This window comes from Cygnus atratus, chromosome 2, assembly GCF_013377495.2.
Source record: "Cygnus atratus isolate AKBS03 ecotype Queensland, Australia chromosome 2, CAtr_DNAZoo_HiC_assembly, whole genome shotgun sequence".
Classification (NCBI taxonomy): domain Eukaryota; kingdom Metazoa; phylum Chordata; class Aves; order Anseriformes; family Anatidae; genus Cygnus; species Cygnus atratus.
In genome coordinates this window covers 40,229,741-40,256,954 of record NC_066363.1, presented here as the reverse complement: position 1 = coordinate 40,256,954, position 27,214 = coordinate 40,229,741, and the positions used below count along the sequence as shown (strand labels likewise).

At 38.9% G+C, this 27,214-nt stretch overlaps 1 protein-coding gene across 1 annotated transcript in view; it reads right to left on the bottom strand.

Annotated features, from left to right (window-relative positions):
- The window catches only part of LOC118252782 (ubiquitin-conjugating enzyme E2 E2), a 212,318-nt gene extending 185,462 nt beyond the window's left edge, over positions 1-26,856 (bottom strand). The window contains exons 1-3 of the mRNA XM_035556441.2: positions 26,559-26,856; positions 22,583-22,771; positions 14,601-14,651 (exon numbers count right to left, since the gene is read on the bottom strand). Coding sequence (XP_035412334.1) covers positions 14,601-14,651; positions 22,583-22,758 — 227 coding nt within the window. The 5' untranslated portion in view covers positions 22,759-22,771; positions 26,559-26,856. The remainder of the gene's footprint in view (positions 1-14,600; positions 14,652-22,582; positions 22,772-26,558) is intronic.
- Positions 26,857-27,214: the final 358 nt, after the last annotated feature.

The following is a 27,214-nucleotide window of genomic DNA, read 5'->3' as shown; positions in this document are numbered from 1 at the left end:
AGTATGGTGCAACAATAGCAAAATATGCAATGAATGTGTTTATACATGAAATAAAGCAAAACTCACAGAATGTGAGCCAGCTGCATGTCACCCTAATTGTTTCAATAAAAAAACCACAAAACTATATAAACTGACCTTTAGGTTTTTAAATGATTGATCAGTTCAAAAAATGCTGAAAAATTCATACTTTTCAACAAAACAATTTACATTATAATTATAATGAAAATCATAAAACAGATTCCACCAAAAAAGAAATCAAGTTGTATGACAGATATTAAGCTTGCCATCAAAAAATATCTTTTGTGGTAAAACAAGGCTCCCAGCAAATAAAATCACTGAAACCAATAAAATTTGTAAAGACAAAAAAGTTAACTATGGTTAGTTGGTGTTTCTCCAGCATACTACTTAGTTTCCAACTTTTTATTTTTCTCTTCAGGAAGAATTAAGGAGAAAATAGCAAAACGGACATCTACATGAAGGCTCTCCTATGCATAAATTTGCACAGTTCAAGAAAACACAAGATTTAAGACTATTTTTAGATAAACCAGTCAAAAAGCTGCAGGAACATTTAGAAACAAGGTTTACATTGATTCAGTTTAAAATCAATAGACTTAATATAATGCTAAATAAGACAGAAACAAAAGAATTCAAAAATCTATCTCGACACTTTTTAATTAAAATCAGTTTAAAACTAATTCAACCAATTCATCAACTTGCATGGCTTGCATATTTAGATAAAGCTGATGGATCAAGTCACTGTATGAAAGGGATAAAAACATGTAACAGAAGCTGGAAGAAAATAGCATAAGGCTTGCAAGCCAACTAGATGAATGAAAAGGCAAGCAAAATCAAACTCTAAACTCAATGGAAATTTTAGGACTGAACGGCATTTATTCTTGAAAAATGAACAGTAATATATTGTCTCTCCATAGATAAGCATCAAACGTACCTTTTCTATTGACTATACAAGCATTCTGTATTTGATATTGAATTCTCAAGTCACTGACCACTTTCTACAACTGAGAGAAAGGCAGGAGGAATTGCTGGAGGAACGTTACCTTAATGCAGGACACAAAGTCACTGGAAATTCTTGGGGAGAATGAAACTTCTAAAAGTGAAATACGAGAAGTTTTAAACTTATTCAAGTGACCAAGCAATGGCACAGTTTTAAGAATCAGTATGTTTGGATTCTTGCTTAAACTCTCAGTATCATGTTTGGTACTTCCTTCCTGGCTGTGCTTTGGGTTGTGTGTTGTTTGGTGGTGGTGGTTGGTTGGTTTAAAGCTTGCTTGCAACACGTGCAAAATAGAGTCAAAAGTAATAATAACAACTATTATACAACTGAGTCTTCTCTCCATTACTTATCACACCATATTGCTATTTCTGATTCAATTTCTTTATTTTGGACAATGAAATAAAGAAGAGATGCCTGTTTGTAGCCTTGGTAATTGCCAACGACATAAAAACTGAAGTTACTTATCTGTATTTTTGATAAATGTCTGATAAACATTTAGTTATTTAAAAGTAACTGTCCTCCTGACGGATATTTATCACCTTTTCATATTTGCATAAAGTCACCTCTAATCAGTTTGATATTTTGTACAAACTACCAGATGGCATTTGTTGCATGTCTGCAACACAACCATTTATCCAAGCAAAAAAAATATCTAATCATTTATTTCTTCTTAGTAACTCAATATAAATGGCTACTAAAATTAGACATTAGCAGTGTCCATTATGATAAGAAAAATGTAAGCATATACTTAAGTATTCGTATGAATAACCCAACAAGAGCACTTCTGCAGTTGGACAGTCTCACATCATTGTGGTACTTACTAATCATCTCTGCATGTTTTCTCTTTGAAACACTGTTCTATTGCTGAGCTATAACAAACAAACCATGTATGGCTGATTATGCCACTGCACTAACAATTACAAGTTGGCCCTTTTCCATTTTGTTTGTTAAAATCTTCATTAGTCATGTGGAAAGCTACTAAGCCTTACAGAATCTAAAAATGTTACAAAAACGTATGCAAGTGTTTAGGAGTGAAAAGAAACCATTTCAGAATTTGTTTCTTAGCCATAAGTCTATAATGAATATTAAATGACAGAATTAAATTAAGAAGAAAGCAGTCTCCTACCAGTAATAATGACTTACTCGTAAGTACAAGTAGTATGCAAACACCTTAGCCATGAATCCACAGATAGTCATGGCAAAAAAATTACCAGCATAACTTCATTTTCTCTTTACTTCTTGAAGTCTTTAAAGTAACTATTCTATCATTTTAATGTGCTTTGTACAAGTTTTTAGACATATTTACAATATAGTCTGTCTAGTAGAGTTATACCAGTTACAAATTTACTACAAAAACAGCATCAAATTAACAAAAAAAAAAAAAGGAACAGAACTTACTTCGTTGAAATATTAGTGAAAACAAGTAAATCACTGATCAGAAACCCAAGGGTACTCATGTGAATAAGGGTAAAGTCAGTTTTGCAGTGCAAGAAGGAACACCAGTATCTAGATACAGCTACTGCTGCACAAAAATGAATTAGCAATTCTCAAGGCTAAAAGACCCCTGCAGCTAATAATTTTTAAACAGCACAGGAAAAAAAAAAAAAAACCTCCAGGGGGACAGCAGGTGGAACAAAACGTATGCATTCTATTAAATTAAAATATTATGAAAAGAAGAAAAGCTACGTGGTAAAATCTTAATTTTGAACACCCTAAGGCAGAAAGAGTTATGTAAATTGAACATTGCCAGTTCCAAATTTCGGGACAGGCTCTCTGGGACATGGGACTATGCTGTTTTATACAGCTGATCAGCTCCCTTAGAAAGTTGCATAGCTACCAAGGCCTAAATAATAATTTTTTATTTTATTTTATTTTTTTTTAAAAAAAAGGCTCTCAAATCTGCATGAAATACATGGAGTAATGCTAACAACTTGCAAGGCACAGCACAAATTATGACCTCCCAGATGCCTTGGTACGGTCAAGTCACAGTGCATAAGAAGCCACATATAAGGTAACAGTATAGCTGCAAAAAGCAACCACAGACATAAAAAAAATTAGGATGTGTTGACAAGAGGAACTCAAGTTTAAAGTATTTCCCCACAGCCCACACTGGGGGAAACCCACTCCTTGTAGTTCTGTAAATACTCAGCATGTTTTTACTACGGCGTCCATTAGTGATATTTATACACAGTGATGACCTCATTCTTTAGCACAGTGAATGAACATGAGAGGAAAAAAATAAAATATTTTGGTTGTATATTTATCAGCATTTGAGCTCATTTAAATACTACTTGAATAACAATTAAATTTCTCAGCTGAGCAGAGCATCAGGTTGGCAGACTGTGCTTCACTTCTCAAAGTGACAATTAACCTTGATATCAGTCTGCAAAGTGCTCTGTACTGGCAGCTGAATAGAATTATCATTATCATATAAATCATAAAGATTCTACTGAAACTGAGATAGCTGTCATCCCTCAGCTATTTGTGTTCAGCAAGAAGCAAAGCAGGTTGTTGCAGAGCAGTTTAGAAATGCATCATCCTAGAGCCCTCACACTGTGGGCTTCTGAGGCTGTGTTTGTGGCTACTTGAAAATGTATGCCATACATGTATGCCTAAACACTCACAGTTAATATACATTATTAACTAAGTATCTCTCAGGGAGGTTTGTAATGCAATAGGTCATTATACTTCAATCATGAATTTAAATCTGATTTACAATACAGTAATTCCAGACCCAAATGAGATTTTCAAGTTGATAACGTGACGCCTATCAGCTAGACAGTTTCCCATCCCAACGATAGCGTTGATCACCTGATCTTTTTGTTCACAACTACAGCTTACAAATCAGAAGACCTATAATTCAGTTAATGCCAGATCAGACTGTGGAGGGTATACCCAGATAGACAGATTACAGTAGTTGTGTCCACAACAGCCTGTTGTGATGCCACATTATATAGATGCTTCTTCCCTTCTAAGGCACCCCAGACGTGGAAGGAAGGAAGAAAATAGAGTCATCCCCTCTAAAAATTTCCCACCTTCAAACTTGCAATGACAAGGGACTGCGAAAATGTTTACAGCCATTTTTGATATGACGCTTCATTTCTGTAACGTGCGCACTGCGTGTCAAAGTGTTTTACTGCTCTCACTGCTACCGACAGGACATCCCTGTGAATAAGATATGGCAGTGAAGCAAGCTCTCTTTCACAAATATTTTATAGACAGGTCTTATTTTATCTGCAACGGAACACAAATAATTAAGACAAACAGCTAATTGGGGGCCAAGCAGGTGTTGGTGTTTATTTCTTTTTTTTTTTTTTCTTCCTCCCCCCTAGAGATAGCTACTACCTTTGAGCCAAATTACAGCAGACCTTATCCAAGAACCTCAGGAAAGAGAGAAGCAAGATGAAGAACATGCTCTTTGTACCTTCGGCACAAAGTGACCCCAGGAGATCATTTTTGGCAAGCACTGTGGCAGATTAGGTGTAAGCAGGTGTGTTGCTGACCCAGCCAAAGCCACTCCTCCTGGGTGGGAGATAACAGTGCCCATGCTCCCACAAAGAATTGTGAATGAGCAAGTCAGGATGTTTCCTACAATGCTTGCTGCAGAAAAGTGAACTTATCCCAGTATAACATGGATCAATGCTAATGCCTGTCCAATAGTCAGAGGCCAGACATGCTTCTATAAAGCAATTCAATCAAGAACGCCACTTGTTTCAAGCTACCCAGCAAAATCTGAAATAAGGGGAACAGTTCATTTTCACACTGGAGACTTCAGCTAAATTTCTGTGCAACGATTAAGTCCAGTTAACTCCAGCCAATGGCTTAACCTAGAAACTTTAGCAAATCCCACCCGCTGTTACTTTCTGTTACTACACCAACTAGTGCTGCATTAACCTTAATTCTGAAACCGGCTTTCCTGTGAAGCCGCTCTGGCTGCAAGCCCCACATTTGAAACTGATTTTTTTTTCAGGTTTGCAAATACCTAAATACCACAGCCATGAGCCTAACAACCAGTTATTTGTAATCAAGAAATCTGAAATTCTGTGCTAGGCAGACATCTAATACTTCATTCATAAACTTCTCTGAAATTAAATGCATTACTTGCATGCTATCCATACAATTTTGAAGGGATATAACATGCCTAATTTTACAGGTAATACATATATTTATTTGTCTTATGCAGGCTACCCAAGGTACCAAATAATATGTGCACAGCGTTTTTAAGTTCTCTGGATCACATCTATGGTAAAACAGGACTCAAAAATCTCTCTTTTGCTCAGTAGTATAAAGTCCTAGACACTGCCTTCTTACTTGTTAGCAGACTAATCACAAGTTAGTGTAATAAAACATTTATTTTGTCATTTTCGAATTAGAACACAGTAAAATGTAAAATAAATCTAATTTGTTACTACATGTTTTTATGCATTACCCATGTAATTACGACAGATGTATTAAATACAGCCCTGGTGTCATAGGGGAAAAAAAAAAGAATTTTCTTTGGCAGTTTTAAAATTCTAATAAGAAGGATAATCACCTTTCTTAGATTCAGAACATAGATTTTCAGTGGTCATTACTGTCGATGATTCCCCAACAAAAGTTAAATTGAATATCATCTAATCTTGAACATATAAAAAGCCCTACTCTCATAAAAGTGGACCTATACTAAAAGGAATGCAATAATTTCAAAAGAATGAAATTTTTGGCTATTTCTCCACTGAACAATATCATCATTTTCAGCTAAACAAATTTCTGTATGAAGAGACACTACTGGATTTTATATAAGAAGACTGTCTATATTCAGGCAATTTAGAACAAATGCTTTTAAAAGCTCTAAATTTCATAAAGGCCATACTAAGGTCCAGGTTTCATAACTGTTATGCTAAGCTTTAAACTTAAAAAATAAACATGAAAGATGTAAGCTCTAAGTTGTCAGCTGTGTCAGGTGTTACTCAGAGTAACTGATGTAATAGTAGACAGCCTATTCTTCAAATATAACTCAATCTCCTAAATTAGGTACAAACCCTTCTATTTTAGTCTTAGCTAGAGAATCAACATCTCAGCCTCCACAATGTTTACAGCATTAAAAGGCTACAAACATCAAGAAAGCATATTATCACTCACCTATAGCCTTCTCGAGGCACTGTATACATCTCAAGTTAATAAAGGCCACATAAATACAGCTTTTGTGCATAGCAGACAGTAAATCATGTATTTAATTACATATTTCTCTGTAAAAAACAGAAACAGTTGGCGCTCTGCTATTTTTGTTAACATTAATCAGAGGAAACTTCAGATTCTGGCATAAATTTGACTATCACATAAAAGGTAATATTTAAAATACATAATGCCTTACCACACAAACACGAGCTGCCATATGCGAGGCGCTGCTAAGCATGGTTTCTATTAAGCCGATACACAGTAACTGGCTTCTTTCCAAGCAACATGGAAGTGTTTAAAAAACCCTGTTTAATCCAATTCCACAGCTTTGAAACAAAAATAAATTAAAGTGCTGCAAGAACTGTTAAAATGAAAAATTAAAGGCATGTAAATAAGTGAAAAAATAAATTGTCAGAGAAAATGAAAACAAAGATTATTTCAAGTAGATATCTTAATTGTAATTAGCAACATTTGGCATGTGTCATGATATGATTCAAAGCTGTAGCCAATTAGATACCCCAAAAAGCTTGTAACAAAGCTGCAAATGTGTAACTACAGCATAAATAAGTTTTATTGCACACCAAGAAAACAGCACCCAGATCAATTTCATAGTTTGTTTCCGAAAGGCTGTAAAGCATGCTCTGTTATTAGTTCATGACTTTTTATTCTTAAACTGCAGCTTGCCTGCTAGTTTTCCAAAATCTCCTATTTCATTAGACTATTAATTGTAAATCTGTAAACATTTGGCGTATATCAAGAATAAAAGACAAATTACAGCATTGCCTTAGAATGTCATGCCTGTGTAAAAATAAACAAACAAACAAAACAAGCAAAGAGATGAAAGAATAAAGTATGCAAGTTAACAGCTGTTAAAAAGCTGCAGAATCGTGGTGTTGAAACTGAGAGATTTATTTAGTTATTTATTTATTAAGATTCCCAAGGGAAAAAAAAAATCATTAGTTTTTCTTTGGCAGACATAAAAGATACACAACAGCATTCAGGAAATAACATGACTTTTTTACATGCCTTTTTAAAGTTTTCTTAAAAAGGAAATATTTTTACAGTATTACTTTAAAGATCAGAATTCAAATTCTGATCAAATGTGGGCGTACTGAACTCAACAGCACTCGGCGCTTCTGAGATTGTGCCATTTATTTAAGGAAACAAATACTTCATTATCAGTAATGCTGTCAGTCCTAACCAACAGACAAAGTACCTTCCATTTCCCCCATTTATTCAATAATGAGTAATTTACTAAAGGGTAATGAGTTGCTAATAAAAGCATGTTTCTTACATGATTATTATGAAATGTAAGTAACTGCTTGTTCAGTGCAACAATACTTACTACAGTCACTTTCAAATAACTCTGCTCTATGAAATTTCTGCAAAGAAATTGACTCTTATGTGGTTTTCATACAAAACACTAGACTACATTTAGAAAAAAATAGAAAAAAAGCACCACAGAAATAGCTAACAATTTAAAAGCTACAAATATAACTACTTCTTCACAAAGTCTCCTAACAACTAGGCAAAGTCTTAGCCAACATGGTTTTGTTTCCCTTGCTGGCAAGCAATGACTGTTTATTTGACACACTTATTTTAGGTTTTGGTGGGGAGACGTTGGTTTTTGGTGTTTTATGATGGCTGTATTGAAGAGATTACAAAAACATATGCATACAATATCATTTTTATGCTATAAACCACGTTCAGGATGGCAGGAAAAGTTTTTCTTCAGGTAAATAAAAGAGGCCAAAAGAAATGTCTATGGAAGGTAGTCTGAAAAATTCTGGACCAGAAAGCATTGAGGACTGTCCTTGTTACACTTCCTAACAGGGTAGCTTACAAAGACAAGTTGAACCAGATATAAACCCACTGGAAGAAAAATTTCTCTGTTCAGAATTTTCTGCACCATAAATATTAGTGTTTTTTTTGTTTTACTTTATTTTACCCTTGGTATAATCATCCACTCCACCCTCCCAATACTTGGGTTTAAACTAGAGCTTTAATTCTCTTGTACACTAAACACACTACAAATATCAAGGATCCTTCCATGTCCCCTATAAACTCCTTTCTGGGCACTTGCATGTCTTTTTCTGCTTCAAAGAACAGGCAATCATCATGACCCCTCATTACATCCAAATCTCCACCCATACTCCTGGCTCAGCTGTTCCAGGGAATAAGTTATGGCATCCCCTTGTTCTTCCAAATGTACACTAACACAATGCTTGCTGAACTATTTTCATTCTTTGCTAATACAGTTCTCTCTTCTCTTTTCCTTCTAGGAGAGAAGGGGTCACCACTGGAAAACTGGCAGAATTGACGGGAATAATACAGTGGTATTGTTACACCGGGAGGTACCCATGGGTGCCGTCAGCCTGTTCCTTGTTTTGTCATGGGTGAGTGAAGTTGCTAGTTCTGGCAAGCAGCCAGTGGCAGGATCCCTTTACTGCTTCCCCTGCCCCTCCTCTCTCCCCAGTGATCTTCATTAAGAGTTGCTTAGGCTTCTAGCCACCAATGCCTGCAACGGATCCTGCAGCTTTTGAGGGCTGCCTCTAGCCAATCCTAAAATCACCCCCTCTACAGTAAGCAGAAAATGACTCAAGTGGAGATTCAAATTTTAGTTTATTAAATTAAAAAAAATATGTAATTTGTTTCTTTGCTATCTTACACCTATGAAAGGGAAGGGCAGTGGCCAGCAAAGTGCTGTCTAGTACTTTTTCATCTCAAACATACATCTTCCAAGATATCAGATCACTAAGAAACATCAGCTATATTTTAGATATTTAAGTACAGTGCATCTTGACACATGGAAAACCCGCAAAAGGAAACTTGCATGCATTATTTTTAATAACAGATACTTCAAGAACAATACTCCATCAAAAGGTCATTTCAACATTCAAAACTAGATATTTTTTTAAAATATGTTTTAGTAGAGCTGCATATTTTTGACTTTAAGGCACAACTGACACTTTCCTGCATTGTCCTAAAAGAAAATAGCTAAAGGAATTAAAAGATTATATATTAAAATGTAACTTGACCCTTTTCATCCAAGGTACTTCAGGATATCATGGTAATAAATCCAAAATAATAGTTATAAAAAACCAGACAAACTCAAGTGATAAAATATAATATAGTTGCTATTATAAAATATAATCCCAGTGCAATCATCAATTTACTTGTTCTTAGGATATGTTCCTTGCTGCTTTTGAAGCAGAAAGGGAATCAACATTAAAAAATAAAGCAGTTGCAATGGCACTCAGAAAGGTTTTACATTCATTCTTCTACCCTCAAATGAATGTTGATACCTCATAGATTTAAAACAACGGGATCCTGTGCATTAACATCACTGCTCTGAGGCTCATCTTTTTGATGAATTTTTGCTATTTGCTATAAATTCTGAAGAGGTCCAGCCAGGAGAAGTTATATATAGTTTTGTGTCACACTTTCTCTAAAAGGGTATAGGAAATTAGCTGCAGATCAAAGTAAGCCTACATAGGCAGAAGGTAAACTCCACGGGTAATGTAACGTAACAGGAAGAGAGCCCACATTCATGCCAAGGAAGCTGGAAATGCTTGTGAAGAAAAATGTTCAAAGAAAGCATTCCTTATTCCAGTTTTCATCTTGCTCACACATTAGCATCACATGCATCACAGTCATGTGCCTATGGCAACAAACTGATGCATCCTTAACTAAAACAATCAAAGTCACTGATAGCAGTTTATTTTAAAATAGAGATATAAGCTGCTACATCTTGAGGGATTTTTTTTTCCCCACTTGAATTTGGCACCCAGGTTCTCCTTCAATGAAACCCCTACCAGAAGAAACTGATGTCATGAGCACAAGATCTAAAACAAAACAAACAAAACCGAATCAAAAAACAGTAAGGCATCTATTTGCTCACATTGTAAAGCAATGTGAGCATCCATGATTGAGATGGGTGTATGCACATGGGGAAGAGGGGAAGATCTCCTTGAGCAAGAGGTAATGAAGGAGAATCGGGTATGCCAGGGTAGCATGACAGATAGTGACCGTACCTACTGCTCTAACTCCTTGCACTTCTATCACTCTGCATTGGGGAGCAATGCTGACAGTCCTTTCCCTCTGGTCTTCCTATGAAATCGTGCTAACGTTTGTTTTCTGCTCCTGACACGTGCCATCTCCTTAGCTTTAAAGTACTATGAGGCAAGAGCTTAAACAAATGGCCCCAAGAGAAGAACTTAGATCGACGGGATTCACGTAATCCCTTAGAGTTGTGAAGATCATGGCCTCACCATTTTAACAAAAACAGAGCCAGAGCAATATTGAACAGGAATGTCAGCCTTAATGTAGTCATTAATAGCACAAGAGGCATGCATGAGGCACATTGACCTCTCCTCCTAAACCAAGTCAAATAATTTTCCCGCTCCACTTGACTCCTCTCTACATCACCCCAAGAAGAACTGCGTTTTAATAATCTTTTCAGTGTGATTGGCTTTCAGAGCTGAAATATGACGGTCAGATATGTTGGTTGTTTGTCAGTTTTGCAGACAGCATAAGAAGCAATGAATTAATGTAATGATTCCAAACGAATAGAAGAGAGAAAGCTACATGCAGGGTGTTAAATTGATTATTTTGGAACGTGTATCAGTCATTTTGTCCACTAAGCTACACAGCTGCTTAAAGTCTATTTCTGAGCCTCAAGCATCACCCATATCACTACAGGGAAAAGGAAATAAAATGAATACACATAAAAAGAATTGCAGTAAATACACAGAAAAGAGAAGGACGGTGACACCTATCACAGAGGACATCAAAAGAAAACACAAAGAGGAAGATGGGGAACAACAATGACTTAATAGGAAAATTCTGAGCAGTTGCTCCAAATGTTGTCCACAGAGAGCTGCTATTCGCTTTATGCTGGCTCTCCTTGTTTCCAGCTGTTAAGTTCAGATTGAAAGAAGCTAAAAATACATGAAATGCTTTCCAGATATTATTTTCCCATGTAACCAATTGGTATTAGTTGCCACAGAGATGTTCTCTTGCTAGCAAGAAGGGAAATAGTATACAATGCTGACAATAGGTGTATTCTGATATCTGCTGTCTTTGACAAGATGCTGTTCAAAATATAGGAAAGTTTTAAATGGCATTATTTTAGCTACAGGAATTCCCAACTAGTCCTATATTCCAGCAGTGCAACATATGAAAATGATACTGAAAGATTAGTGTTTTGTTTTTTTTTTTTTTTTAATCACCTGTGAGAAAAGGTATACTCTGTATTACTCTGAGGTATCAGATGCGCAACATTTTCAGCAATCAAGTTGTGGTGTTCCAGTGAGAAGGAAAAAAAAAAAAAAAGAGAGCAGGCTGCAAAATCTCTACAATTTAGCTATATTGTTTCCTGACAAACTAAAATGTCACAATGTTGCTGATTTAAAATACAAACGTACCTGCTTAGCATTCATGACTCTCCTTGACAGTAAATTAAGCTCTGCACAAAAGGGGGGGGGGGGGGGGGAACACACACCAGAAAACATCCAGTTCTTTCTGTAAAACGTAATGTATAACAGACTTTATTTTACATGCCTTCCTCCGAAAATAGCAATGATTACACCGCTCAACTCCCACACACCCCCTGACCTGACTTTCTGACACTTAGTACATTATATATTCTCAGTCCTGGGGAATGATCCAAAGTTTGTCAATAGGACTCCTTTTATTGCCAGAACACAAACTACAGCATACAAAATACATTACTGAGGGAAACAGGCAACCCTGACTTCTTATGAGATTAAATCCTCTTTTAAAGAGGAATGTGATAGTTTTTTTTTTTTTTTTTAATTAATTCTGAAATACACAGCTTTCCATAGTTTTGGGAAAAGATGCTGCAAGTCACAGCAGTGATAATCTGCCCATTACAAAGCACATGTGCATGCAAGACTTTTTTTTTTTTTGGTCTTTCAGGCAAACAAGAAGATTACATAGCCTATTCTTTTTTGGGGGATGAGGCGGGGGAAGTGTTAACATTGCAGCTGCCACAGAAGTGGAAGCTGCAACTCGCTTGGAGCTTGTATCGACTCTGTAGCCTACCATGCCATTAAGAGATGCTACTGTACTAGAGGAATTGTTCCATTTTCTTTTTTTTTTTCCTCCCAGAAAGAGGAAGACACGAAGGTTTGGCTTGCTGTAGTTAACTGGAAGTCTTCCAGCATATCTTGCGATATTCCACCCAAGTTCCAATTCAGCTCAATATCCTGAGTATCAAAAGTTCCTAAAAACCTGCTTAGATAGTATTCGTGAATTATGACGTTTTCCTTTGCATCTGGTGACATTTAGTTTGGAGCTTTATCGGATAGCTATTGCCCAAGCATGACTTTTTATATATATAAAATTCCCCACTGAAATAAAAAAGGACACATAGTGAAGGGAGGCTGGAATTGCAACCATTTCAAGCAGCCTTAATTTGTAAGGAACTTATTTTTATGAAATGTAACTTCTTAACTGAAAAGATACCACCACTTAAAACAATGACCTAACTTCTACTAAAAACAAGAAAGTATGTGTCAATACTTTAGGGTAAGAGATAGTCTATTGCAGCTTGGCTTTCTTCATTATGCTAAAGAACCATGTCTGGCTGATGTATTTATTTTGTAATGTTTAACTATAATAGAAAATAGATGAAGTTCAAATGAAAACACTGTTTAGATTGTGTCAACAGAGCATAAAACTAAATGAAGTAATTCCGAATCGACTATAAAACATATTTGCTAATAGTAAAATTACTAATGGTTATCTATCAGGATCACAGCAGACACTAAGTTAGATACAATTTTTTGATTTTGCAAAACAGCATCATGCAGTGCATTTCATTGCTATTTTATCATTAGTGTAAATAATTCAAAAACAAAGCAAAACAGGAAATCTGCAGCTCACTTTTTTTTTTTTTTTAAACTGCAAGTCACCAAAGGGCTTTCTACTAAGACAGCCAATGCTCAGTTTACATTTGCTAGCAAAAGAAAAGCAAACAACAGTATTTTGTATACTGAAACAACTTCTTTGTTACAAAGGGAAGGATTCAGAAAACCAGAACAAATGCTACTGCTGTAAAAACTATAAGTCTTCTGGACTCAGTTCAAAGACATACGCATTCTTCTACAACAGACTGAAGTTTTATATTCATCTCAGCAAATCAATCCACTAATAGGCATCAGTCATCAACACCTAAGTAAAGACCTGCCGTTTGAAACAGCTTTGAAGTGATTGGAATCGCACACAGTCGTAAGTATGACAGAACAGCTTAGCTATTAAAATATTTCATCTAGCAAAGAACTGTTCATCCTAATTGACTGAAATACTCTTTGAATGCTATTATTGCAAGGCTACTTTGCTATGCAGTGCTTTAGTATGTAGCCACTTGACTTACATCTTGAGACCCAGCACAACCACATCAAATCTTGTTAGAATATTTTCTCATGCTTTTGTCAAGAAACCAAAACAATAAAGCCAACTGTCATTTTTACTACCAGTTGCTTAGTTAATTCGATACTGAAACGTACTGGGATTCATTACAAAAGCTGCGTGCAATCAGCCATTTCTATCAATCTTGCCTTTTACCACGTTGATAGAACAAACGCGAGCCACCACATCAGCTGGAGTCAGGTGGCAGGACAGGATGGAGCTGCTCACCTGCCCCGTGCCCGACTGCTCACTGCCAGCAGTACCACTGCACAGCTCCACCAAACAGTGCCGAGCAGCCCTCGTGCATGCCCTGCACAGACCACGTCTCAAGCTGATAGGCAAGAAGCCCCGGACAGACATCTGAAAACAACCACACACCACCCCAGCTGCAAAGCAATGAGGTTTTCTAGGCCTGCCTCATTACTCCTTTCAAAGCAGATTTAAAAAACGCCATTAAGTAAATACCTCACCAAAAAAAATATTAAAAAAAAGAAAAGCGGTAATTATTAAGAAGCATATGTGATGATAGCCTCCATTTCAGGAAGTTTCCACTATCATAATTGATCACCAGAAACACAGTCAGAAGATTAATAATAGTTTGCGCTTGTAGCATTTTTCCTTCTCCATTATATTCACAGTGTGTTAACAATTTGCAAGAAAAAGGAATCAAACACACCAGTAACTGCCACCAAAATTACACTTTACAGAATCAAAAAAAAATGCTATTTAATACCTCAAATGAGAGATGATTTGATTTTTACCTTGTATCTATCAACACGTCATATTTTTCATTAGTTTTTACCATTACTTTTGCTACCAGGAAGTATGTCACATCAATTCAAATGTAGGCAAACGTTATCTGTCATCTTTTATTCCAAAACTGCTCATTACCATAAAGGAGTGGATACAGTTACCCCCAGCCTCTATGTATTTTCCACAATTCCACATATTCCATTTCCATATTCCAAATTAAAAGAAATCCATGTGAACTTACCTACAGTTGGGAGGAGGGTCTAACGTAATTTCTGCAAGTTCTTTCTGAATTCTTGAGAAGAAGAAAAAAAAAAAAAGGTGTCAGGACTTTATTTTTGCAAAATATTTCATTCAACTTCATAAACATTTCTACAGTAATTAATAATAATATTTCTTAACATTTCTAATGGAAAGCTGATGCTATAAGGTTTCATGAAACTGCTTGAGATCAAGATGCTAAAAAACAAACTTTTTTTTTTTTTTTTAAATGAGCACCCAAATATCGGATGAGTTATTCCATGCACAGCAACCTACAAAACCCTGCTTTTCCTAGAGGTCAGGGTTCTCAGCTCTCATACACCTTACTTCTCCATTTACCCTCTGTCTATATGCCTCACAGCCCTCTGCCTTGCTCTCCAGAATATTTAGCTTGATATCTCTTGTGCAGTTCAGTTTTTTTGCTCCATCAGTACAACATTGTTGTCTGTCATCCTCACCCCTGCTCTGACATACAGAGCCTGGTCCAGCCTTCTCCATAGCCTTCTTGCAGGTGTCGGGGGGCTGCTACAAAGCCCCCCTGCTGCTGAACGTGCTCCGTTTCTTTGTACTAATAGGCCCCAAACTGGAAAGGTTATTGCAGATGCAGCCTAACGAGTGGTGAGTAAAGGTGGGTGACTGATTCCCTCTACCTACTGACTATGCTCCAGTTAACGCAGCCAGGATGCTGTTGAATTTCTTGAGTCCCCCGTCAACCCAGCCTGCCTAAGTCCCTCCGAACAGCAGCCCTACCCTCGCCCATACTAACTGCTCCCCCTAGTTCACCGTCATCCGCAAACATGAGAGCGTGTGCTCGGCCACATCCTCCCGGCCACCGATACAGGCCTGAGGCTGGACTGGCCTAGTGCAGGCCGACACAGCGGTGCTCACTTGTTACTGGCACCCTGCTGGAGTTGTTCTTCCAGGCACTGCAATGCAGTTCTTATGGATTTCTGGGTACTACAAGGCTTATATTACCATGCCAAGCCCTTGAATTCTTAATCTGCACCACATCTGGTGATATGGCTCCTTTTCTTTATACCAGCATCTCCATGGAAGTCAGTATCTCCCACTCCATAAAAATGCAAGTGTACGTGGTAGGAGTTCACTGAGCTCCCAAAGGAGCTTGTAGGAGTTGTACATTTGCCAAAGATATGCCAGAGCGCCATACGCAGGACTGCAATGGCCACTCTCCCTATAAACTATACCCCAAGGCCTTTTTATAGGCTGCTATTTCTGGGCAAAAACACAAACATTTAGAAGGAGGAAGGAAAAGAAAGACAGCATTCCCTCCGTATTTTCTTCTCCCTTTCTCCTGCTCAAGATTTCATGTACTACAGGTACTTGCATTCCCCACACTAAGAAAGAAAACCTAAATGACAACACCACTCAAATTCCTGAGATAGGTGCTCAAGCCACAACCAAAAATCTCAGGTCTGATGCGAAGTACACACACATCCTGTTAAAAATGACTGCCACCCATCTTGCACATAAATACAGAAAAAAAAAGTATCTCAAAATAAACATTCACATATACTGGCACATATAACATGGAAATGAGCAGTTTACACTAATTCTCTACATAATGTCAAGATCCAAATACAACCTTACATGCTAAGGAGTCTCACAGCCACTATCAAAATTCCCCTTATGCCAGTATGTGTTGATTTTATGGCCGTAATGAATCAACAAACCAAAAGCAGTAGAGGAACTGGCCTGAACCAGAAATTCCAACTCTTTATCATTCACATTCTGAAATAATTAGGACATACATCGGCAAGATTGTTAGGTAGAAGTAATAATCTTTTATTAGACCAGCCAACATAGTTGAAAAGATTAAAAACAGTCTTTCAGACACATTAGCTTTTCTTTCAACCCCTGTCCATCCTAACCTTACATACAAACACCAGTTATTCCTGTAGAGAGAAACAAATTCAATGTTTATTTGTTTATTCTATTCATGGAAATATTTACATCTCCAGGAAGTAGAATTTTACCAATAAGTATCTATATTTTTTTCTTGTAAAGATACAAACAGAGGCTGCTTAATCAATATTTGCAGTAAGTCATTGTAGTAATACTGCAAGCCCAACACCTTTTTTAGAAAGAAAAATCTCATTAGTGAAGTCTAAGCACACCAAACATTTATGTTTCTTTTAAAAAGTCACTGGATTTAAACAATCCTAACAATTTACACCTTTTAAAAGAGAGAAGATCTTACAGCTGTGGGAGACACTGAAAATATTTCTTCTGTCTATGACATAGTTCTACCATGTTTTTGAAATTTATGCTATTGCAAATTCAAAACACAAAACTTAAATAGCATGAAACCTTCAATTTCATGTTTTATGGGTTGATTTGTTTTTTCTGCCTTTTGGGAAGTGAGCGAGTGATGGTATTGAACTTCCACAGAGTCAGGGATGATTCTTTTGCTTTACATATAATAATAGGAGCAGTTAATATTTCATTGCATTACAATGAGCCCATGAGACATCAAGAATGGATTGGCAAGTGTAGCTTAAGCCCTAGATCAAAAGCTTTCCAATCATCCTCCTAAATCCTAGTCCATTTCCTTTCCATTCTGAAAAGAAATGGGTACAGAGCTTTTTCTTTTTCTCCCTCTGTTCTAGCTTAACAAAAAAATTTCTAATTTCAAATGCCAAGAGCACTAAAATAATCCTAGATCAAGCTTTTCCCATGATTCAGAAAGCAAGAACAAAACACCTTGCTGCTTCAAGCAATAAAAATTGATCTGATGATACTTTCTATTTTTGTTCAGAAGTCCTAATTGCTTTAGCAAGCATCTAAGATAAAACGATGTTTCATTCATGATTATTATTATTATTACACAAACAAGCTGCAACATTAATATGATACTGTCCATCAACTACTCCTCAACAAGTACTCCATGCTTATTCTCCTCCTCTGTGGCATATCCAGACTGAAATTAATATATACACCTTACAATTCTTTTGTTGCAACTTTAATTTACCTTGCATTCATGCTGAGAGCACATTCATAAACAGTTTCTGTAGAGTGGCTGACATGCAATAGCTTGTTCACATGTCACGGCATTCAAAGTTACAATTAAATCACCAGATAACATCCCGGAGAGCCCTGCACTGACAGAGACCTCCGATGCGCAAGTTAGCCTTTGTCTGCATGAGTTATTCCACTGCTCTGGCACTTGTTTCATATCTCCATTGAGTTGTCTTCAGAATCTGGCATAGGAGAGGATGTGCCTCATTTCCTTTGCTGACCACAGAGGGTTCACCGCGAGAGCGTGTGGCCTCTGGCAACATGACATTTTTTGCAGGGTCCTCTCTGACACTTCTTTCTTTGGATTTTCTGGCTCAGTAAGTACTGTTATGTCAGCGAGTAAAAAAGGACTCTAAATTAAAATAATTATACACACACACATTTTAGATTTAAATTAATGACATGCTGGTCTACTCTATATATTTGGGGGATGGGAGGAGGTGGGTCAGTGAAGAGAAGTCTCTCTGGTAATCAAAGCCCTAAGCTGTACACATAGGACATTTAATCTGCAATGTCAGATCTGATGCTCTTTGTTTGATCTTAAAAGAAGTCATTTGACCTCTGCCTGTCTCCCCTGCCTCCCTCTCTCCATATATATATATATATATATATATATATATATATATACACACACACATATACATATATAAAATTACTATTACTGTGTTTTCCTTTCATTTTACTAATGGGAAAGAACAAGCATACTTGCCTTCAAGAAATAGTGCAAAGGTTAATTTACCCCTAAATTCAGAAGCATGAGAGTACATTGTGGATTTCAGATATTATTAATTCTTACAGACATATATTTACTGCTGTTCCAAGCCTAGGGGGACGATCTGGTGTTTCCTTCTTGAAACAGTTGAAGTTCTCTAAATCTTAGGGAGAACTCAACACGTTAGAGGATTCCCCGATATAATTCATAGGAGAAGCAGCAAGAAAAGACTAATAACAATAACCTATTTTACCACATCTACTTTTCTAAAATACATACCTCTTTATGCATAAAAGTTATGTGAACCAATGCACCATACTGAAGAACATGTTATAAAGAAATGCAATTGCTAGTATAAATTTTAATCTTACAGAAACTGTGACTGAGCATGAAATTTATCCAAAGATGGTTAGATTCATGATGAAAGAAGAGAAATACTCATTCTTTCATATTAGATGCATATGTAAATGACAACGATATTTCATATAAGAAAAAGCACTCCATTTTTCCACCATATTCAACATGCTAAATGTAATTCCTAGATTCCTTGAAACAGTGCTGTGATAAACTTCTGAGGGAAAAAAAAAGGGGGTGAAAAAAACCAGCTCATTTTAATTTGATTTCTAATCAAGTTTAATCCATTACCTAGTTGCTATTTCTACGTAACAGGAAAAGCCTACAACTAAAGTTTTAGAGTTCACAATTCATTTTAAGTACAGATATATATAAAAAGAAATCCAAGACTGGACACTAAAGTTGACAGATTTTCAACTATCAACTTCAAGAGCCAAGCAAAACAATACATTTATTTGTTGAGCTACTGTGTCAGCCAAGAATGGTTACACTTCTCTCAATCCAAAGGTCAGGCTAAGATTTGCTGCTTAAGAGGTAACAAGATGCCTGCTGTTTTCAAGGACAGCAATTCAATTCCGTGTCCGAACTGTAATTGTGATATGCAGTGAGTTTCTCAATCTTGACATGTTAGGTAAGAAAGGTTGCTATTTAGGGTGATGCCCTCTGGGTGAGGAAAATTGAAGGACCGGCACACTGTACGACATATGCTGTAAGCTATTACACCTGTATAGCAGCTAGCCTTAAAACTATTAACAGAGAAGGGCAGCTTGTGATGGCATTCTGCCTTCTTGATGCCATCTATGGTGATGCTAACAGAAGAAAACCAAAATTGCTGTGACTTAAATACAAATTCAAGCAGTCTCATATATCCTTCATAATAAAATCATTTTAGAAAGCATTAAATTGCTGGTGTAGTACACTCCTGTGCAAGACAAGGTAGCAGCGTATGTTTACACAGTGAAAGAAAGAGCACTGCTAAATCTTGACTTATATAAAGTCAATACTACTGGAAATTCTTTGAAAGTAAATCTAATTGACTACACAAACATGCAAATAAAAAGCAGAACAGAATTATTCCAACTACAAATGCACAAATCTTAATTCTAATCCTATATACACTAGGTAGCATAATGTAATCCAAAACTACTGTGACTACAATTCCATATGCATGAAAAAGCTCTTCAAGTGTGAAAACGTGGCTTCCAAATTCAGGTTAGAACCAAGCCTGTAGTCTGCGAATTAAAGCCCAAAGAAAGATTTTCTCTTAACTTGTTAGCACTCTCTGTTCTAAATAGAAATTAAGGAATTTTGACAAAAGCCTTAACTATTGTATGCTCTGCTGTTTGGGGTTTTCACTGATTTCAGCAGGGCTGACACTTAACTACGTGAAGATTATTGTCACCTTAGTGTAATGCCATACAAAACCACAGTTAACAAAGCTAATGAAGGAAAACATCACTAAGCTTATATCCAGTCTTTTTTCCCCACTAGGACAGCTGAATTGCTGCAATTTGTTTCAATTTTTAAAAGATCACTTTTTTTTTTTTTAAACCTGGCCACAAACAACATTCCAACTGAAGGAATGTAGCCTTAGTCCCACAATATTGTTCATTTCTAATGAACAAAAATGAGTAGTATAGAAACTGTCCATATAAAACAACCACATAGGCATAGAATCCTCAATATGTGACAATATATTTTTCCTTCCTTGATGTTACTCCCTTCCTCTTCATCTATACTCTAATTTCTGATTTTCCTTTCTTCAGGCTTTAGTGATTTTAATTAAAAAGCAAACAACAAAAACAACAAGTAACATGAAAACATGACCAGATTAAGAATGCTTATGGAAAGGTTATCTTTATTCCAACACACTCACAAACTACTGAATACTACAAAAAAAGCTATACTACTATTAAAAAAAAAAAGCAAACAAACAAACCACTATACTACTATAAAGACTATATTGCTGGGATTTCTACACAGTGCTATGACAACCAGCATTCCTAAAAACATATTTTTTTCCAAAAGTGTTATTTATTATGTCCTTTTCTACAGAACTCTCATATTTATAAAAATCATCTCAGCTTTAAAATGCAGAATCAAAGGCTTTTCTTCAATATTAGTAAACATGTGAAACTTGCTTTAGAGTCTAACTGGCAAACATACTGATGTCAGCAGCTGGTATAATTAGTTTCAGCAGAACCATAAGCAGATATGATTAAACTTTAAAAGGTTTAAGTAATTTTATCACTGTGAAATGCGTGTTGATAAAAGCTCTAAGCTTTGAAGATACAAAGCTAAGATTAATAGACCAATTTCTGACATATCGTTATTAATTTTTTAATAGGATAGTGTCCACAGGCCCTTGTCAGAATTGCGGCACCATCACATTAGGCATTGTACAAAATTCAGAATACAGAGACTCTTTACTAAAGATGTTAAAAACTGGATTTTATGACCTTAAAAATCCTGTCTAGTCTAATATTCCTAATATTGTGAAATAACAATAGCAGGAAGCAGGCAAAAGAGAAGAAGCCCAGAAACAATAATGACTATGAGGATTAACTACATGAATAACATCGCACTTTGAAGTGAAAATTGTTTCATTTTGGTTTTCTTTTAGTCACAAAAAGAAACGTTGCCAGCTATCCCACAACCAACATGACTAGGTAATCTCCAAACAGCATCATAGTAGGAATGATTCTCGAGAAAACATCTCACGAGGGAAAAAAAGAAAAAGAAAAAAAAAAGCAAAGGCCTCACAGAGGCTAGCTGTAAGGCAGGTGCCTGTGGTAGAAGAGAAACAGGATAAAACGCGTTTTCCACTGCACCAGAAAGACAGAAGAGTTCAGGACAGAGAAGTAAGCAAATGGTAAGGGCCAGACTAAGCCAAGACACAGGCTTGAATCTTGATGAGATGTAGACACATGCTCATACACCGGCATTTATGGCCTCTTCCTATGAGCATGTGTTATAAATTACAGTGTCAGGGCCTTGATGCTTCTCCTTTACCACGGTGGCACAACTCCAATGTTTTTTCTTGCAGTTTACACTGCCTTAAATTAGTGAAAAACAGGATCTGGGAATTCTGCATCAGGACAGTCTGCAGAATTGGTCTCACCAGATTCTTTTAGAAGCGTTTAACTACAATCATTGTACTCCAATTAGAATTCTGCTGCCTGGACTAACACCCCTACATGTACTGATGGAGCAATGCTAAGCTGTAAGTTCCCTCTGGCTGGTCCAAGCATGACAGTCATTATCTGGAAATTGACGTGATAGTTTAGAATAATTTAAATAGCTATTTCACAAATCCACCTTTCTTCTCAAGCAGAAAAGAGACGGAAAAGAAATGGGTATTAAAACAGACCACAGTTTAAAGTAATGAAACCAACATGCATTTGTTGTTCACTCAAATATCTCTGACCTGACCATCTGGGAAAAGGAAATGCAGTACTTTACAGCAATAGGTATTACGGTAGTCCTAACATGCTGAGTTACTGAACTGTCTGAAATGTTTATGGTTAATTAACTGTAAGTTACACTGACAAGTTTCAACATCAGTCATACGTACACATACAGAGATATATTTTATAAGGCTACAAAACTGTCTGAGTTTTACTAGCAATAAAAAAATGTCAGCTTTTATCATGCAAGCTACTATTAAAACCATGTGAAAGAGCCAATCTGTCAAAGAAAGGAAAAAAATATACAGGTCTCATTATCGTGACCAGCCTCAAAAGACTATTACACTGACACAATAATGTTATAATAAAACAATAAGAGAATGAATATACTGAACCTCTACATACATCTGATGGCCAGCTAAAAAATGAGAACGGTAGAGAAACAGAACGTTGTACCTTTTAGCACTAGTTGACAGTTTAGCAGCTGTTTTGCTTGATATTTTGCCCTCTTTTTTCTTGGGTTGAACTTGCTCCCTTTCTTGTTCCTGCTGAACACCTTCACGTTGATCTCCATCAGAGCTGCCTCCACTAGTGCTTGGACTATCGTCAACTCTCTGCCCCTCCGTAGACATGGCAGATGCTGCACTGAAAAACACAAACAACAAAAGTTAGCTTTTTCAGAAGAAACTGTCCAACAGTATTTCTTGCAACGCTTAAGGAAATAGGGCACAAGATTTAGGCCTTCATACAGAAATGCTTGCATTTCAGTACTAAGATTACTGAGGTACCGTAGAGTTTTGCCATAAAAATCCTAACAATAATTCAGGAGTTGGTCATTTTAAATCCCATAACAAGTGAATAATAAACCTATCCTCTCTATATATGAAAATCATAAGTTATTGTAGTTAAGCAAGAAACATGATTGTGCAAGTATAATACCATTTGCTGTAAATGAGATTTTCCAACCCCTCGGCCATATCATAAGTTAACTTTCTCATCACCATGCCACCAGTCTACATCCAGCACAGTTGTTAAAAACCGAGAACTATGACTATCTTAAGACTCTCTGCTATCCCATATGAAATAAACCTGTGGGCTCTTTCCAAGTCTATAATGTGGGTTTCCACATTACAAAATCCACATCTTGGCATGCTTGATGGAAACATTCACAGAACCAAAAGGCACTAACACAGATCTGTTTGTGTTTACTGCAACGGTACGCTGCTAGAGTGGTAAGCACGCTGGTAGGGGATGCAAGAAGTTTTTTCTGACAAATTCTGTTCAAGCGACATGAGATGACAAAGCTGTCAGGGAACACAAGCTACAAGAAATCTCAGTATATTTCCAGAAGTCAAGTTAACACTTTATTTGCATGCTTCTGATACTAGTTAGCTATTTTCATTTCTTCCTTCATTTTAAATAGTATAACAATATGCCGACAGATGAGGAATTACAAGCCCACTGTTACAGCTGTCATGACTCTTCAAACTGCTCTAATGAAGGGCAGATGTCCATGAAAAACTCTTAGTAAATTAGCATATGTGGTGGCAATGACTGTTAGAAAATTTCACCAAAAAAAAAAAAAAAAGAAGAAAAGAAAAGAAAAGAAAAACACACACTGTCCTTCCTTTAAGGCCACATCCACAGCTTATAGATGTATTTTATCTATCTTCCTCTGTTACAAATGAGCCACCTTGAAAGCACACAGGCCCAAACGTTACTCGCTTACACCCACGCAATCCCCATGTATCTGGGTGGTTTTTCTGATCGAATCTGTCTGAATCAGGAGTTTGCTCTCTCATACACACAGAGCTTAAATTGCTGTGAACTTCGACTTGCTTTTCCTTTTACCTATGTACAGACACCATCACAATTAAGAACATAACCATTCACCTTGACAATTATTCATTTTAATATGTTCTCCAGGGAGAATAAAAAGATTGCAGGCTCAGACTCAGCCATGCTTGTTCAGTGGATTAAACAAAGTTTGTCTCCCTGCACTTATTTATGGAAAGAGGCAGAAAAGGAAAAGTAAAGTAACATCAATGCCAACAGGGTTATGTTAAAAAGGGCACTTTTCAAAAAGGCCTAAGTGTTACAGTTGCATATAACAAAATAAATTTGCTTCTATCCTGCAGAAGCCTTGCCAAACTCTGATGCTATCAACCAGCACATGGCATGGAGTGGAAGAACTAATCTTTTCAGGCATTATTCACACAACTCAATCCAACTAACTTCAGGAGGAATTAAGGGTTTTTTGGTCTAATTGATGAAGCTAAACAGAAAGGAAAACCTGAACGTCTGAAACATTCAAAATGTTTAGACGCTAGAAGAAATAGTAAGTGATGGATATAGTACAAGCTTTCCCCTCATCAGCTTACGCTACATTTGGATTTCATTTTTGAGATAATATTTTTGAACTATATTTTCATGTATTAATTTATATTAAAACACAACAGCCAGCCTGCTGCACGAGATAACTGAAATAATGGCGGGTTTGATTCCTAACACGAAAATTAAGAAATTGTTCATTCTTAGCGGAATAAGTTTCCCTACAGTACAGCTACAACATATTAACACAATTCACATATGTACACAGGTTAACATCTAGATATTTAGATCCTGCTTGTCAGATGTTAAGATAAAAGAAACAGAAGACTTAGAGGTAATAAAACACAAAAGTACCGTACTCTGACAAGTTAAGATATGCACTTAATAGCTATAATGAAATTTCAGTAGTAGGTTCCAGTCTTCTACATATAGCTAAAACACAATCTGGTCTCTTTTAATAAAGCTTTTGATGGCCCTCATTTACTTTAGATTTTAGTTCTGATCTTTGCTTAATACGTTTAATTTTAAAGAGAAAATTCTCTCCACGACATACATATGCTTTAACACTGCAGGCCAGAAAGTTAAAAGCATTTTTAATGAAGCCTATATGCATAGGACATCTGCTGCGAATAATCTCGGCTATAAATATTACTATTATCCCAAAACAACTGTATCACTTCATAAGTTCAGGTTACTATCCAGCAGACAAACACTGTAACAGTAGCCCAGAGCATATAATTACAGTAACATGTAATGCCAGCATTTACAGCAAGAAAATGCTTAAATCTGTCACTCGATGTCTGGCTAGCTTCTTATTCCCTCCCCCCTCTTCTCCTCTCTCTGTTCCCCTTTCTGACACCCAGACAACTCTGGCCATGCCCTCTCCTCCCGATATCTGCAGTTTTAGCAATAACGCACAGCTCCAGGGATGCTCGGCGAAGTGCATTTTAAAGGGCCCCAAGTCAGACACTTGAAACGCGGTCATACTGAAGAGACAAACGCAGGTACGAATAAAAAAAAAATGGGGGGGGGAATAAATAAATCAAGCGGGGAATGAGGGCGTTAGGAAAACATTTCGCTGCCACGAAGCCAGGCGGAGAAAATCGAGGCGCCGCCTGAAGCCGGAGAGCAGGGGCAGGGGACGAGGGGCTGCGGGGTGCCGGGAGGGGCTGCGGGGATCGGGACCCCCGGGACCCCCCCGGACCCCAGGGGCGGCCGGAGGGGGCTGCGAGGTCAGCACCCCGCGGGATGATTCAGCACTGCCGGGGGTTACAAGCGCTGCCTCGACGGTAAATTGCGAGCCGTGGGGGTCCCAAGGAGCCGGCCCCTGTCATTTTTTGCCGCGGGGACCGTCCCTTCCCTGCCCTGCCGGGCTAGCGGAGTGAAAAGAGCCGGCGGGCAGGGCAAGGTCCCGCGGGCGGCCGAGCAGGCGATGATGCCTTCCCAAGGCGCCCCTAATTTCCTAGGAGCGGAGACAAATTGGGCGCTCCGGGGTCCGCGGCGAGCAGAGACAGCAGCAGCCGCCTTCCTCCATCTCCAGTAGGAAGCGCAAAGGAGCGGGGGGAGCGCGGGGGCAGCCCAGCCCCGTGGGCCCACCCCCGGCCCCGCACACGCGTGGGGGGGACACCCCCGGTGCTCCCCGCACCTCTGCCGGGGCAGGGCAGGGAGAGGAGCGGGGGGGGAGAAGAGGAGGAGGAGACTGCGAGAGGAAGGCGGCGGGGGCACGGGAGGGGGTTGGGCGAGCGGGGCTCTTGGGGGGGGTAAGTGGGGAAAGGAGAAGGGGGGGGAGGGACTTGGGGGGTCAGAGAGGGAGTGGGGGGTGGGCAGCGGGGCGAGGGGAGAGTTGTTGGAGGGGGTGCGAGGGGGGGGCCCGGGGAGCAATGGAGGCTGGAGCCAGGGGATGGATGGGGCCGGATGGGGGGGACAGCGGTGGGAAAGGGGGTGACAAGGAAGGGGGGCAGCGCTCGGGGGTGCGGGGAGAAGGGGAGACGGGGGATGAAGGTGGGCAGCGAGGGTCGCCGTTAAACGGATGGGGAGGGGGGGAAGGCTTGGGGGGGGGGGGGGGGGAGCAGGACCGGGGCGGGATGGGGGGGGCTGCTACCTGCGGGCGAGCGCGGGTCGCTCTCGCTGCTGCGGGGCTGCGGGACGATCCGTGGCCGGGCGAGGGGCTGGGAAGGGGGCAGCAGCCGGTCACTGAGTCATGAGCCCGCTCTGCCCTGCCCTGCCCTGCCCTGCCCTGCCCTGCCCTGCCCCGGCTGCCCGCTGCCCGCTCCCTTTCTTCTCTCTGCCCCCCCCCCCTCCCCGAGCCGCGGCGGCCGCTGTTGTGCTGCTGCTGCTCCCGCCGCCGCTCCTGCCCCCGCTGCCCAGAGAGAAGTGAAGCCGCCGCCGCCGAGGACGCGCGCGCGCGCGCCCCCGACGCCGACGCCTCCGCCGCGCGCGCTCCCGAGAGCTCTCCCTCTCCCTCTCTCTCTCCGCCCCCCTCCCTCCACGGGGGGGGGAGGGAGGCAGGGAGCGCGCGCGCGCGCGCCCCCGCCAGCCAATTAGCCCGGGCGCTCAAGGGAGGGGCGCGCGGGAACGCGCTTTGGGCGAGGGGATGGGGGAAGGGGGTGCGCGCTCCCGCTGTGGTTGGGGCGGGGGAAGGGAAAGGAGGGGGGAAGAGCCGTCCGCGGGAGCGCGCGTTAAAGGGAAGCCCGGGGACGGGGCGGGGTCAGCGGGGACGGGCAGGAAGGAGCGGGGGGGGGGGGACGGGGGAGCAGG